The 15,795-nt window shown below is 49.7% G+C and overlaps 1 protein-coding gene across 5 annotated transcripts; it reads left to right on the forward strand.

Annotated features, from left to right (window-relative positions):
* Window positions 1-4,844: 4,844 nt before the first annotated feature.
* On the forward strand, window positions 4,845-14,434 carry LOC122904193 (zinc finger protein 252). 5 transcript variants are annotated; one of them, XM_044244670.1, is made up of 5 exons: window positions 4,845-4,959; window positions 5,719-6,832; window positions 7,156-7,282; window positions 8,297-8,410; window positions 12,026-14,434. In XM_044244670.1, exons 2-5 carry the CDS (start codon window positions 6,797-6,799, stop codon window positions 14,386-14,388), a joined length of 2,640 nt encoding a protein of 879 aa, XP_044100605.1. In that variant the 5' UTR covers window positions 4,845-4,959; window positions 5,719-6,796; the 3' UTR covers window positions 14,389-14,434. The 5 variants fall into 5 exon arrangements, with proteins under 5 accessions (XP_044100605.1, XP_044100606.1, XP_044100607.1 ...); XM_044244671.1 differs by lacking the exon at window positions 4,845-4,959 and having other exon boundaries at window positions 5,262-6,403; window positions 6,758-6,832; XM_044244672.1 differs by lacking the exon at window positions 4,845-4,959 and having other exon boundaries at window positions 5,262-6,032; window positions 6,758-6,832.
* Window positions 14,435-15,795: the final 1,361 nt, after the last annotated feature.

Here is a 15,795-nt window from a genome sequence, read left to right on the forward strand (position 1 = left end):
GAAAACATTTCTCATCTTTGAATTGATTAGGATTTCTTTCTTTCAATGTCCCCCTCTCTACAAGCTTGGAAACTACACTATTTTTATTCTTTTATGGTTAATCTTTTAACACGCTTTCTAAATGTATAAAAAGTCTGAGGTATATCAATATTCCTCCTGAATGACACAAAGACCTTTGAATACTCCAGTTCTATTCACCCATTCCTGACTCATCTATTCTTTTTTTTTAATATTTTATTTTTTGAGAGACAGTGAGAGAGAGCATGACAAGGGGAAGGTCAGAGGGAGAAGCAGACTCCCCGTGGAGCTGGGAGCCTGATGTGGGACTCGATCCCGGGACTCCAGGATCATGACCCGAGCCGAAGGCAGTCTCTTAACCAACTAAGACACCCAGGCGTCCCTCATCTGCTCTTCTTATCCCGACTTTATTTCTATTTGGTTTTTAAAACTCCCAAATCAGACATGATTTTTATTTACAGTCCATGTTTTTGTTAGTAAGCTGAGATGACCAGGTCAGAACATGGGATTCCTGCTCATGGGAAAGTAAATGGTGCATCTTGAGCACACAGAACACCCTGCACGAGTACCGGTCTCTAGGTTTACAAAGGCATGTTGTTAGAGACAGAGACTTCTAGAGAAACCATGATTTTAACAGTTTAGGGGACAAGCTCACACTGAGTGTTAAGAGTAATATTTAGTTACAAAGAAATAACCAACTTGTGTCTCTTCTCCTCAGTGGAAAGCAGGAAAGGGTTAAGGTTAGGGTTAGGGTTAGTGGTCAAGAGCACTACTGTGAAGGCAGGAATGTCTGCATTCAAATTTCAGCTCCAATATTTACTGTGTAATTTTTTTTTAAAGATTTTATTTATTTATTTGACAGAGAGAGATCACAAGTAGGCAGAGAGGCAGGCAGAGAGAGAGGAGGAAGCAGGCTCCCCGCTGAGCAGAGAGCCCGATGTGGGACTCGATCCCAGGACCCTGAGATCATGACCTGAGCCGAAGGCAGCGGCTTAACCCACTGAGCCACCCAGGCGCCCCTTTACTGTGTAATTTTAAAGAGGGTAATTAACCTCTCCTATCTTCAAGTTCTTTATCTGTAAAATGGGGGTAGTTGCACCTGCCTTCGTGGGTTTGTTGCAAGAATTGAGGGAGATTATGTGAAGAACTTGGCACAGTGCTTGGATAAAGGTGCCTCTTATGGTTGGCATTTACTGGGTTTTTTGGCTCTCTGACACCTTCCCCCTTCTTAGTAGCACCCAGTTTCTTTTGGGGTTAGGGCCTCTGCCCCACTGTGTGTATTTTTGGAGGGACATTAATTCAAGGTTTCCTTTTGGGAAGCTGCTTGTATCCCTGCCACAGTCCAGTCAGGGAGAACATATGTGACCTATGTATGTGAATCAGAGAAAGGCAGAGTGAACACTGGTAGAAATTTCACTTGGCAGAGCAGACAATTCTGGCTATGTGGGGCCTGCTTCCCCATTCCTCCAAAGCATCCTTGTTTCCTACACTATCTCCCTTGATTCTGCAAGTCTCCCAATTTCAGTATTTCCACACAACCAAGAATCCCAGGTAAAACAATGGTGATGCTACAAATCAGCTGACATTGGGTATGGATTTCATGCTGGACTTTTGAAGGAGTCCTGGAATTGGAGTGTTTAGGCTGGTTATCAAAGAAGCTCAAAGAGAAACAAAGTATAAAATCAGGGATCCCAAAAGAAGACAGCCCATGTCAAACTCTCCTTAATAAGGGAGAAGAGGAAACTGAACTTTATTTCACTACAATGGAATTTTTACTACAAACTTAATATACTTGTCTCATTTAATTTAAACAATTCTGTAAGAAAGGAATTATTCTCTTAATAGAAACCAAGCCTCAGGGGCGCCTGAGTGGCTCAGTCAGTTAAGCGTCTGCCTTCAGCTCAGGTCATGGTCTCAGGGTCCTGAGATTGAGTCCCACATCGGGCTCTCTGCTCAGCGGGGAGCCTGATTCCCCCCCCTTCTCTCTGTCTGCCTTTCTGCCTACTTTCATCTCTGTCAAATAAATAAAATCTTTTAAAAAATTATAAAAATAATAAATAAATAAATGAAAATATTTGACTAGTGTGGGAATTTGATAATAGAGGAGGCTGTTCGTGTGTAGGAGCAGGGGATGCATAGGAAATCTCCCTACCTTTTGCTTAATTTTGTTGTAAACTTAAAATGAAACAGCAGGGAGGGGTTTGTTTTATTTATTTGAGGCGGGGAGAGAGAGAGGGAGAGGGAGAGAACAAGCAGGGGAGAGGAAGAGAGAGGGCGAAACAGAACCCCACTGAGCAGGGAGTCTTATGCAGGGCTCAATCCCAGGACCCTGGGATCATGACCTAAACTGAAGGCAGTCACTTAACCAACAAAGCCATCCAGGCGCCCCTAAAGTCTACTTCAAAAAAAAGTGATGGAGGGGACACCTGGGTGGTTCACTTGGTTAAGCATCTGACTTTTTTTTTTTTTTTTGACAGAGATCAGGAGTAGGCAGAGAGGAGGAAGCAGGCTCCCCGCTGAGCGGAGAGCCCCATGCAGGACCGGATCCCAGGACCCCGGGATCATGACCTGAGTCGAAGGCAGAGGCTTTAACCCACGGAGCCACCCAGGCGCCCCAGCATGGGACTCTTGATCTCGGCTCAGGTCTTGATCTCAGGGTCATGAGCTCAAGCCCGTATTTAAAAAAAAAAAAAAAAGTGATGGTGCAATAAATGTATTCTCAGGCACAGTACGCCTTTTCTGAAATCACTGATTCTTTTGTAGGAGGAAGTACTATCGTAAGACAAGACAGAAATCCGGGAAAACAGAATGGGATCCATAGAACGTGAGAGTCTGTCGCCCTCGGCCCACAAGAACGACAACCAGCCTGGTATGATGTTAATGCTTCGTCTCTTTATTTCGACAACTTTCTTAGCTTATATGTGTCAGGGTGACCAATAAGGAGCCAAGCAATGGGGAGAGCCAATGAGAGTCCTGTTACTATGCTGATTAAATTTGAAACAGCCAATGACTATGTCCTCCTTTAGGCGGGCTTCACCAGAAAGTTCGTTGTTTACTTGCAGCGTATTCTGCTGGCAGTGAGCCAAGCGCCAGCGTGTAATGCTGGGGACTTTCCCGGCCGGAGGCGGTCCCCGGCAAGAGTCCACTGCACAAAGACCCAGGAATTGAACAATTAAATAAATGGGTGACAGAAGAGAAGAGGCGGATTTCTTACTGTTGACCTGGGAGGTCACGGACAAGCAAGGGACAACGACTAGAACGATCCCTGCAGCAGTGGCTTAGACTGGGAAACGTCAGTTTAGCTCACTATACAGACAGACAGATGTGTACGGAAATACGGCCACGTGCGCACACGCGCAGCTCCCCGCCGCGGCCGCTGGCACGCCCTAGTGACCGGTGGGCGGCCAAGACAGCGAGCTCCCGACGGATGGCCAGTGCCGCAGCAGAGCAGGGACCTCCCGGAGCCGCCTGGGGACGAGCTCCCGGCTCCGACCAAACTGCGCCCGTTCCTCAGCCGGCCGCTCCGATTTCTAGTCCACGGTCACTTGAAGGAGACTTTGCGTCCGCCCAGGAGCTACTCCGCACGAGCCGAACACCTCGTCCGCCCCAAGGGCCGCTCAGCGCGGCTCTGCCGAAGGCGACCATCTGCGTCCGCACGTTCGCTTGCGTGGACGCCCCGTCGCTCCCGCGCGCGCTAACGGCGACCTCTTCCCCGGAACAGCCTCTTCGCCGGCGGCGCGCACCCGCGGGCCGCAGCTCGGGCGCCCCTGCTGGGCGCCGCACCCCGGCTCCGCTGACCCTCGCCCCTCCCGCGCCAGCACCGGGCCCACTCGGCTCGATGCGGCAGCTTCACCCGGAGCGGTCGCCCTGCGTCGGAGCCGCGCGGACCGGACTCGGGCTCTGCCCCGCCGCCGTCCCTCACCCTCTCCGAAACCCGTGGACACCCACCCATTCGGGGAAACTGGCTTTTACCCTCACGCACAACGTTCTGTCCGTGTCCTCAGACGTCCGTGCGACCCCGCGCTTGTGACCCGCGCGGTCTAAGCCACAGAGCCCGGGCCACGCGGCTACGGCTCTTCCCCGCGGCGCCGCCGGTTTCGACCCGCGCAGCGGCGTCCTGGGCTCCGGCGGGCTGAGGAGCGCGCGGAGCAGCCGCCGCCGCCTTGCGACGGTTCTGTACTCACCAAGAAAGCTTTCCGCGGGCCCGGCCGGTTCCGGAGTCGGCCGGGTGCGTTCCAGCCCGCGGCGGGCGCGGAGGGAAGATCGTCCCCGCCTCCGCCTTCTCCGGTAACCCTGAGCGCTCGGTTTACCTCCGGCGTTCGCGATCTCGCGTCTTCCTCACACTCGGAAAAGCCCCTCGTGCCGCGACGCGCACCGCCGATCTGAGCCCGCGGCCAAGCGGCACCGCCCGCCTCTCCGGCGCCCCAGGGGCCTGCGACCGAGTCCCGCCGGCTCCGGCGCCCCCGCCTCACCCCGCCGCCGCCGCCCGCGTTACCCGTGCGCGCGCTCGAGTGACCCGACGCACTCCTGCTACTCTTACTCTGTCAGACACGGATCTTTTCGTTACGACGAAAGGCTTCGTCTCGCCTCCGCTCACGCCTTCTCCTTTCTTTGGGCGTCTCCGACCGAGCGCCGGTCCCGCCTCCCTGAGGAACTCCGGCCATTCCTCACAGGGCTCCGGACCACGACCCGGAACTGGCCGGGAGCATAGACTCTTCCGGGCGGCTAGAGCGGCCGCCGGAAGCGGGCGTCCGATTGGTGGCGAGCTGGAGGGCGCGGCGGAAGTGCAGTGCGGGCGCTTCCCGTCCGGCCGCTTCCAGTCCGGCCGCTCGGGCTCCGGCGGTCGGTCGTCTGCGAGCCGCACTTCCGCCCCAGCCGCGGAACCGCCCGGCGTGAGTCGGCGCCGGTGCGGAGGGGCGCGGAGGCGGCGTGGACTGTGCGGTGAGAGGCGGGCGGGGGAGCGGCGGAGGCCCCCGCGCAGAGCTCGCGGCCGGGGGTCCGGGCTCCCCAGGCCGCCGAGGCGGGGCGGCCGCGCGGACGGGGAGGGCCTCAGCGAGGGGCGAAGCTGGTTGTGCTCGGGGCTGCGTCGGAGTCAGGCCAGTGCGGTGCACGCGGCAGAGGCGGGGGGGGGGCCGGGGCTGCGGTTGTGAGCGCGGCGGGGAAGGGGCCGAGGCTGCTGGGGACCGGCGGGAGGTGCCGCGCGGCGGGCGCTCGGGAAGCAGCGCCGCAGGGGTGGTCACTGCGGGTCCTCGCGGTTCGCCGACACTGCGCGGAGCGCCCTGTACATTTTCTTCATTAAGTTCTCGAAACAGTCCCTCGGGAGGAGTCTCATTTGAAGTCCGTGTGGAGACGCAGGTCACGTCCCCGAGTTTGCACCCGCCGGTGGTGTGTCCGGGATGGGGGGAGCCCGCAGCCGCGGTGCTACCGGCCTCCGGGTCCGAGTGCAGGGTCGCTCGCGGTACGCGCTTCCTCGGCCGGGCGCGGGGCCGTGGAGGGTGGGAGTCGGCTTTGTAGCGGAGGCTCTTCGGCCGTTGCCCCGCGTCAGTTCCAGGTGGTGCGCGCACCGCCGGCTCCCAGCACACCCGGCCCGCGTCAGCCTTTCTCTGGAGTTTTGGACCTGTAAATCCCAAAGCTCTGATTCTTCCCTTGTAAATCTGAAATTCAGCATGTACCAAAACGGCTTTTAATTTTTACCCTTAGATGGAGGTTTGATCCTTCAGAGTGGGTGCCGGGTCCTCATCGCAGTAGCTGGGGCCAACCTTGGCTTCTCGTCCCAGATCTGATTCATCAGCAGATGCTATTGACGATGCCTCTGAAATGCATCTAGGATCTGATCCCTTGCCACCGGCTCCCACCACTCTGGTCCAAGATACTGCCGTCTCTAGTGGATTGCTGCTGGAGCCTTCCCGCTTACGCTCCCCAGCTCCACCCCGTCTCTTCTTAGAGCAGCAGCTGGAGAGGCCACACGGCAGGTCACTGCCCAGATCTTCAGGATACCTCCCAACTCATTCAGAGTAAAAGCCCATGTCCTGTAGCCTATGAGGCACCCCTCCCTCCTCTCTCTTGCCCTCCCCTAATCCACTTCAGCCCCTCTGGTCTCCTTGCCCTTACTTGAACACATCAAGTGGGCCTCACACCCTTTGCCCTTGTGCATTCCCCTTCCTGGAACTGATCTCCCTTAATGTCCACACGGTGCCTGCCCTCACTCCATCCAGACCTCTGCTTTGGTGTTGCTTTATCAAAGTTGCCTTCCCTGGCCATCCTGTGTAAAATATCTCCTACCACCAGCTGCTGCCCTCATGCTGTTCATTCTTCCTATCCCTTATCGTCACCTGACACAGGCTTTTGTTTGTCAACGGCCCTATTTGCTTGCACACCGCCTTAGGTAGGTGCCTGGTCTGCTTGTTCTCAGCTGTTTGCCCACTTTCCAGGACCCTCAAGGTGGTCCTGAGATGCAGCCTATTGTCTGCCCTGGCCAGGTGCATTGCTGGAGCCATCATATAGTGGCCTTAGGATGCTGTTGTACCAGGGGCTGCTGTGGAAGCCTTGTGGTGGAGAAGGGAATATAGTCTCAGAGACCACTGGGTGTTTAGTTCCTCTGCCCTTCCCAGGGCTTTCTGGCAGCCGCAGACTTGGTCTCTGCTGCCATAGACCTCTTGAGATCTAGGCACAGAAGTCTCAGTGCTGCTGTGAAAAGCAGACTGGTCACACTCCATTACAGCCTTCCCTCTCCCTGCAGTTTTGCCCACCTCCTTGGGACAAGCTAAGAGATGCAGCGATGGCCGTCAAAGATCCCCTTCCTCCTGGGCCTCAGGTGAGTGGTCCTCTTGAGATACCTGAGCCCTTTCTTGGCTAAAGTCTGTCCATGGCTCTCTCAGTGAGGAGCTGCCTTCACCAGTGTTCTCAGTCCCTGAGTTCCAGCCCCTTAAAGGTGCTGCACACTATCTTCCCAGTCCCTGCACTAGGCATAGTAGAGGGCAGGGGTTGGGCGGACAGAGAGAAGTCAAAATGGTGCTGGTCTCAAAGAGCCCAGTCTTGTGAGGACAACAGTCTGGTACATGCATTCAAAGGGGTCTTGCCTATCATGAGCCACCCTGGGCCTGACCCTGGAGTTGCAACAAGATATTATCATTCCAGGTTTTGGTTTCTTTTGAGGAAGTGGCTGTGTTCCTTTCCCGGGAGGAGTGGGGCTGTCTAGGCCCGGCTCAGAGGGGCCTCTACAGTGATGTGATGCTGGAGACCTACAGAAACTTGATCTCACTGGGTAAGGCTCCTTCTGAAGTTCAGCTCTGGGTTCCGTGCTCGTGAACAGCACTAGGGTTAGACTCAAGGCTCAGAGACATCTTTCCTCCAGGCCCAAACACAAGGCATTTCTGACCGTGGTGTCAGGCAAGGCTGGTCTGCACAGAGTCTGTACCACAGACTCCCCCAGTTTCCTTGTAGAAAATATGGAAGGAGAATATCATTCATTAAACCCTAAGTATTTTCACATCCAGAGTCAATCTCAATGCATCTTCAAGGTTGGTGTTGGGTTAAATGGTTTCTAGTGGACTCTGAGGCTAACATACCATAACTTCTTTTTTTTAAAGAGATTTATTTATGATCTCAGGGTCCTGGGATCAAGCCCCCCATCAGGTTCTCTGCTCGGCAGGGAGCCAACTTCCCCACCTCTCTGCCTGCCTATTTGCCTACTTGTGATCTCTTTCTCTCTCTCTCTCTCTGTCAAATAAATAAATAAAATCTTTTAAAAGGAAATTTTTTTTAAAAAGAGGTTTTATTTGGGTATTTGAGAGAGAGACAGTAAGCACAGAGGGAGAAACAGACTCTACACTGTGCAGAAAGCCCAATGCAGGGCTTAATCCAGAACCCCGGTATCATGACATGAGCCGAAGGCAGATACTTAACCCACTGAGCCACCCAGGTGCCTCATATCATAACTTTAAGTTCACACAGGTAGTCAGGGGCAGATCTAGGATTTGAATCTGTTTGGTTTTCAAGCCCTCCCTTACACCAAACATGCTGCTTCCCTTTCGTCCTCATGGAAGTCAACACCAAGACTATTATTAGAGTCTTCTAGCATGATGTGTTCAGTCCCCTTACCCTTGGCCCCCAGAAGAGCTGCGTTTACTTTTCTTCAGCAGGGGAAGAGGCCTGCATCTCTTTCCTTTTACAGACAAGTGGCAAGGGAGGTCATGAACAGGACACAGGTGCTGCCCATGGGGCCACCTTACCCTGGACTTGGGTGAGTTGTCAGCCTTGCTTCCTTTCTCTGGAGCAGGACTTCAAGGTTCCAAACCTGATGTCATCTCCAGGCTGGAGAAGGGGGAAGAGCCATGGGCCCCATACTCACCGAGAATTGAGGAAGGCTGGATCTGGAGTCATGGGAGTGAAAGTGAGTCTCCAGGAATGCCGCCGTGCTCTCCTGCCCCTGCTGGCAGGGGCTGTCACTTCTCCAGGCCCTTCTCCGTGCGCTCTGGACCACATCTTTTGTCACGCCAGAGCTTTGCTCTCCCTCTGGTCCATTCCCACCTCTCTTTTCTTTCTGATCTATACCCATAAATGAGTTCATGTTTCCCTAACCCTACAAAATATTCTTTCAATCCCAGAAAAGAGCTCAGGTGTGTCTCTGGCAGCTGGCTGCCTCAATTGCTTCTGTGTCACCCAGTCGTTCTCAGGCCTTGCTGGCCAGCTCTGCCTTGGCTGCTTAGGAAGGCCATCCAGAGACATGCCCTCGGCCCAGACTTACTCCTGCTATTGCTCAGAGTTCCCAGGCTGATTCGGGGCCTTAGAGAAAAACATGAGCTAGGGTTTCTTCCTGTGCAGCAAAGGGTATGGGCATGTAACTAGTAAGCGGAGCACCGTCTTCAGCTACCACAGCCACTAACGATGCCGGGAGTCTGTGCTCAGGGCATGCCCAGTGCTTTGCTGACACAATGAACTTAGCAGTCCTCCAGTATCCTCACAAAGTTGGTGCCCAAGAAACTGAGGCACAGAAAGATGTGGTTGCTGGCCAGAGATCACACAACTGGTCAGGAACAGCTCGGTTAGACTCTGGCATACTGGCTCCACACCCCATGCGTTCTTTTTCCCCTCTTAGAAACAGTTTTATTAGGCATATTAAGTGTGTAATATGCTATGCATATCTAAGATGTGCAGTTTGGTAACATTTCTGTGCTCTGTACTGTATGTGTGAAACATTCACTTTAGTCAAGATAGCAAACATGCCCATTACCCTGCAACGTTTTCTGCTGTCTCGGCAATTCCTCTTACCCCTTCCCATCCCTGTCATGAAGCAGTTACTAGTCTGCTTGCTGCCAATATGAATTACATTTTCTAGGGTTTTATGTAATTGGAACATAGAACATGTGCCCTTTTTTTGGTCTGGCATATTTTGACTCCACATAATTCTTTTGATGTTCATCTGTGTTTGTATCAATAACTCATTTATTTATTTTGGTTATTATTTTCTTTGTATGGCTATGCCACAACTTATCAAGTCCGTTAACAGGCATTTGGGTTGTTTCCAATTTGGGCTTAGTACAGATAAAGCTGCTGTGAGCATTTGCGTACATATCCTTGTAGGACCATACGTTCCTTTTCTCTTGGATAAATACCTAGTAATAGCATGGCCAGATTACGTGCTGGTGTATACTTAACTTTTAGGAAACTGCCAGAATGTTTTCCATACTGGTTGTACCATTTGACATTCCACCAGCAATGGATGCGAGTTCCATTTCCCCTGCATGCTGATCACTTGGTGTGCTCAGTCTCTTTTTAAATTTTAGCTGCTCTGATGAATGTGTACTGGTGTCACATTGTGGCTTCACTTTTGATTTCTCTGATAGTTAAAGATTCAGAGTGTCTTGTTTTCCTTCTGTGTATTTTCAGTGGCAAAGTGTCTGTTCATATCTTTGCTTATTTTTTAACTCAGTTTTTGTTCTTGTCTGAAGTTTTACAGAGTTGCTTTCTGGATATAGAGCTCTCCTAGACACAAGCCCTTTATCAGATAGATGCTGTGCATAGGTTTTCTCTGGGGGCTTCATCTCTACTCTCTCCCCGTGTCTTGGAAGAGGAGACATTTCACTAAATTCTGATGAACAGCATCTTGTCATTTCGCTCTTTTGTGGGTTGTGCTTTCGGTGTCACATCTGAGAAAACGGCTTAATTCAAGAGGTTTTCTTCTTATAGAAGAAAATTTTATAACTTAGAAATTTTAGGTATTTGGGTCTGTGATTCATATTGAGTTGGTTTTTGTGTCTGGTATGAGTTATGGAATCCAGTTAAATTTTTAAAAGTGATGTCCAGTTCCAGCAACATTTGTTGCAAAAAACCATCCCTTTGCCACTAGTATTGCTTTTGTGCCTTTATCAAAAATAGTAAAAAATAATAAACTAAATCCCTTGGAAGTACTGTGAGTTGGTCACTGAAGTCTGTTAAAATGACATAGTCCAATTTTACATCCATCTATTTAGCGTTTTCAGCTCCATTTCCTTGTCGGCTGAACGGTCTGAGGGTCACAGCCTGTTACAGCTCTAATGATAAGCAGTTGACAGAAGAGAGGCTCCACGGTGCTCCCGTGGCATCTCACAGCAGGGCTCCCCTCACTGTTCTGACCTGCTTGTCCTTTCGACAGTCCTTGTGTTCACATGATTCACTGGTTTTGTTTGGGTTTTTTTGTTTTGTTTTTAGTAAATTTCCTTTAATTGGATTTCAGAATTGATCTGTATCAAAGTTTTTGTAAATATTCAGGTAATTTACTCACTGGGAATGTGTGCTGTGGGTTATTGCCACGTTTAGCTGCTCTGCCCGTGCTGCACCTGCTGTTTGGATGAGTAGCTTACCTCTTCGTATCTCTTTTCTCTGTTTACCCTGATTTGCTTCTGTGAAGCCAAATTGTCCAGACCTTTTTTCCCAATATCCATTAATCTGTATTCCTTTTATTCATTATAAGTCATTTATCACTCATTTATTTTTTTTAAGATTTTACTTTTTTATTTGTCAGAGAGAGAGAGAGAGAGAGCACAGGCTGACAGAGAGGCAGGAAGAGACAGAGAGGGAAGCAGGCTCCCTGCCGAGCAAGGAGCCTGATGTGGGACTCGATCCCAGGTCGCTGGGATCATGACCCGAGCTGAAGGCCGCCGCCCAACCAACTGAGCCACCCAGGCGCCCCTCATTCATTTATTTTTTTAAAGATACTCATTTAGGGGCATCTGGGGGGCTCGGTCATTAAGCCTCTGCCTTCAGCTCAGGTCATGATCCCCGGGTCCTGGGACTGAGCCCTGCATTGGGCTCTCTGCTCAGCAGGAAACCTGCTTCTTCCTCTCCCACTCCCCCTGCTTGTGTTTCCTCTCTCTCTGCGTCTCTCTCTGTCATATTAATAAATAAAAAATCTTTAAAAAGAAAAAAAAGGATGTATTCATTTATTTCAGGGGGAGGGGCAGAGGGAAAGAGGCAGACTCTGTGCTGAGCCTAGAGCCCAACACAGGGCTTGATCTCATGACCCCAAGATCGTGACATGAGTCAAAATCAAGAATCAGACACTTCACCAACTGAGCCACCCAGGCACCCCTTGTTCATTTGTTTTTAAACAGATATTTGAATAGGTATTATAAGTAGGCTAGAAGAAGACACCTTGTTTGCAAAGTAGGAACAGTGACATGAGCAGTCTTCTTCTTAACACTCTAGTCACCTTTCTAAAAGCTCTTTTCCTCAGGTCATCCCTTACTGTTCCCGCTCCATCTGTTCCTAGTTAGCCCAGATGTAAGCCTTTGACCTTGGGCTTCTCTCTTTCCTTCCTTCCTTCCCACACCAGCCTTCCTTGCTTTGATAACATACTTCTCTTCCCCTCTTTCCTCTTCTCATTCCCAGTGAGATGGTTTTTGGTTCTGCATTCAGGAAATCCAGTATGCTCCTAGGAGATAGTTGTTTTGTGTAACTATTTCTATTTATTCCCTAATGCTTTCTCCCACAGTAAAATATGAGCAACTCATTTGTCCTATTCTTTCAGGTTTTGAGTCTCGGACAGGAAAGAGGGGATTGACTCCAAGACAGGAAATTTCCAAAGCAGTGGGGTCCCAGAGAGCAAAATCAGAAGAACATGTAAAGAATATTTCCAAGGAACCTGATTTTGAAGAGATGAGTAAAACTGAGGGAAAATTAAAGAACTGCTGGAGAAAATCTGCAGAGGAAGGGTTTAAGAAATCCTTCTCCCAGAACAACAGTTCTGGGCCAGTGACATTGACACATATGAAAACCCCAATTAGAAGGGAAGGCCAGAAATCCAGTTCTGTGGAGGTAAACTGCACTGCAGACCCAAACCCGTTTGGATTTCATAGAGCATCTAGAGGGAAGAGTCTCCACCAGAATGTGCCGTGTATGGATGACTATCAGCAAAGCCAGGACCTCACTAATCGCCAGTGTTTCTCCCCAGAAGAAAGAGCCTGTCAGACAGATGTGTGTGTGAAAATGCCCAGGCAGAGTTCAGTTCTTAGTGAGAATCAGAGGGTTAACAATCCAGAAGAATCCTTTGAGTATAATGAGTGTGGAAAACCTTTCAGCCTGAGTAGAGCTCTTTCTCAGCATCAGAGAATTCATGCTGGAGAGAAGCCCTGTGAGTGTGATGGGTGTGGAAAAATTTCTCAGCACTGCTCTGTCCTAAGCCAGCATCAGAGAGTTCACTGTGGAGAGAAGCACCATACCTGTGCTGAGTGTGGCAAATCTTTCAGGGATCATTCCTATTTCATTCAGCACCATAACACTCACACTGGAGAAAGACCTTATGAGTGCAGTGAATGTGGGAAAGCTTTCAGTGTACGTTCATCTTACAGTCAACATCTTAAAATACATACTGGGCAGAAACCTCATGAGTGTCATCAATGTGGAAAAGCCTTTAGTCATAGCTCTAACCTGATTCATCATCAGAGAATTCATAGTGGAGAGAAACCGTACAAGTGTAAGGAATGCGGGAAGGCTTTCAGTAGACACTCTCACCTCCTTCAGCATGAGCGAACTCATTCTGGAGAGAAACCTTATAACTGTACTGAATGTGGCAAAGCCTTCAGTGCACAATTATCTCTCATTCAGCATCAGAGAACTCACACAGGAGAAAAACCCTATGAATGCATTGAATGTGGGAAATCCTTTAGCTTGAACCGAACCCTTACTGTTCATCAGAGAATTCACACTGGAGAGAAACCCTATAAGTGTAACGAATGTGGAAAATCCTTCAGTCAGCGCTCCCAAGTCATTCAGCACAAGAGAATTCATACTGGAGAGAAGCCTTATGTCTGCAATGAGTGTGGAAAATCATTCAGTGCTCGCCTGTCCCTCATCCAGCATCAGAGAATTCACACTGGAGAAAAACCTTACGGATGCAGTGAGTGTGGGAAAACCTTCAGTCAGAAGGGACATCTTATTCAGCATCAGCGAATTCACACTGGAGAGAAACCCTATGAGTGTAATGAGTGTGGAAAAGCTTTCAGCCAGAGTTTTAATCTTATTCATCATCAAAGAACACACAATGGTGAGAAGCCCTATGAATGTAATGAGTGTGATAAAGCCTTCAGTGTGCTCTCTTCCCTTGTTCAACATCAGAGAGTCCATAATGGTGAGAAGCCCTATGAGTGTCACAAATGTGGGAAAGCCTTTAGCCAGGGCTCACACCTCATTCAGCACCAGAGGAGCCACACCGGAGAGAAACCCTACGAATGTAACAAGTGTGGGAAAACCTTTGGGCAGATATCCACCCTAATTAAGCATGAGAGAACACACAATGGAGAGAAACCCTATGAGTGTGGTGACTGTGGGAAAGCCTTCAGCCAGAGTGCACACCTTGTCCGCCATCGAAGGATTCACACTGGAGAGAATCCCTACAAGTGCAGTGACTGTGGGAAGGCCTTCAATGTCCGCTCCTCTCTCGTGCAGCATCACAGAATTCATACTGGGGAGAAGCCTTATGAATGTGAGAAGTGTGGCAAGGCCTTCAGTCAGCAGTCACAGTTTATTCAGCATCAGAGGATTCACACTGGAGAGAAGCCCTACATGTGCAATGAATGTGAGAAAGCCTTCAGTGCACGCTTATCCCTTATCCAGCACAAGAGAATTCACACAGGAGAGAAACCTTACAAATGCACTGAATGTGGAAAGTCCTTCCGACAAAGCTCTCACCTTATTCGACATCAGAGAGTTCACAGTGGAGAGCACCCTTATGTGTGTAATGAATGTGGGAAAACTTTTAGTCAGAAAATAACTCTTACTAGTCATGAGAAAACTCACACTGGAGAGCAGGCCTATGAGTGTATTAAATGTGTGGATCTCTTTAGTGCACAGGCAGCTTTCATTCAGCACCACAAAGTTCAGAGTGGAGAATAACTGCTTTATTCAATAAAGTCTTCACTGTTGTACGTCAGGAGCAGTATACTAATGCGAAAGCTTCTGTTTTAGAGATTAATCTCTTGAGTGATTTAACAATGTCCCAGTGCAGTGCTAACTGAAGACAGGCTGCCGGATTATGTGGTAGAAATTCCAAGGTCACATGCCTTTCCTCCCACAGAGGGTGCCCTGTGCCTGAGTACTTGAAATGAGCCCCGTCTAAGTACACTTACTTAAGATTGTGTTTTCATAGCTCCAGACCTTAGGGTGCAGTGAGGTATTTTATGTGGTCACTTGCTTTTCCTTCCTCCTCTTCATCTATTTCAAGTTCAAGGAGAGTAACTGGAACCATTACACTTTTTTTAATATTTATTTGACAGAGATCACAAGTAGGCAGAGAGGCAGGCAGAGAGAGAGAGGAGGAAGCAGGTTCCCTGCTGAGCAGAGAGCCCGATGTGGGGCTCAATCCCAGGACTCTGGGGTCATGACCTGAGCCGAAGGCAGAGGCTTTAACCCACTGAGCCACCCAGGCGCCCCACCGTTACACTTTAAATCTGGGAAGAACCAGGTTGGGATTTCTTTGTTGGTTTGGACCTCTTCAAAAAGTTTTTGTGTTACTGTGAGGGATGTCCCTTTAACTTCAAAAGTGTTACCCCTTTTCAGCATCAGGTAATCCAAACAGGAAGAAACTAGGAGCATGAACAAAATTTGTTAAGGAGGTGAGGCATGTGTGTAGATTCAGACTTTGAGATCCTGCTAGGAAGTCAAATGACACATGGAAAATGGGTGTTCCTACAAGGTAATTTGGAAAGTCAAACTGCTGTGAATTGGGAGGAAAATAAGCATAAAGTAGACACACCAGAGCATGGGATATGACTTACAGGTTTTGTTCTCAAAACCAAGTTTGGTATATTCCATATCAATTTTTTGAGGAGAGAAGGGGAGTGGTCATAGCTATTCCCTTTCACTGGGCAGCCTGGCGCTGAACAGACCCTGGTGAGGAGTGGCAGGTCCTTCTGCCATAGGGCAGGACTCCAGGTAAGGCAGAGCCACTGAGCAGCTTTTAGTAGATAGATGATTGTGTAGGTTGTCTGCGAGGTACCTTTTGTCCCCTGGAATGATGTTGGTCACCAGTGTCTCAGCGTCCTTTAGTTCTTGATGTTCGAGATGAAGTATATCCTGGGAGTACTGTCTTCCTAAACCCAGTTTTCAGAGTTGCCGTCCTTGCCTGTGGTGCTTCTGCCCCGATTCACTCATGGGTGGCTCACTTCAGGATCCTCAGAACCACATTCTCCAGAAACGTCTTTAGCATTTTCTCCGACATAATTGATGGAAGAAGGATTAGCATGAAAATGAGCTGAAATAGGTTGTACATACGAGAAATTCAGCAACAGCAGTCTGTGAGAG

The sequence above is a fragment of the Neovison vison genome, chromosome 4, assembly GCF_020171115.1.
Source record: "Neovison vison isolate M4711 chromosome 4, ASM_NN_V1, whole genome shotgun sequence".
In the NCBI taxonomy this organism is placed as follows: Eukaryota; Metazoa; Chordata; class Mammalia; order Carnivora; family Mustelidae; genus Neogale; species Neogale vison.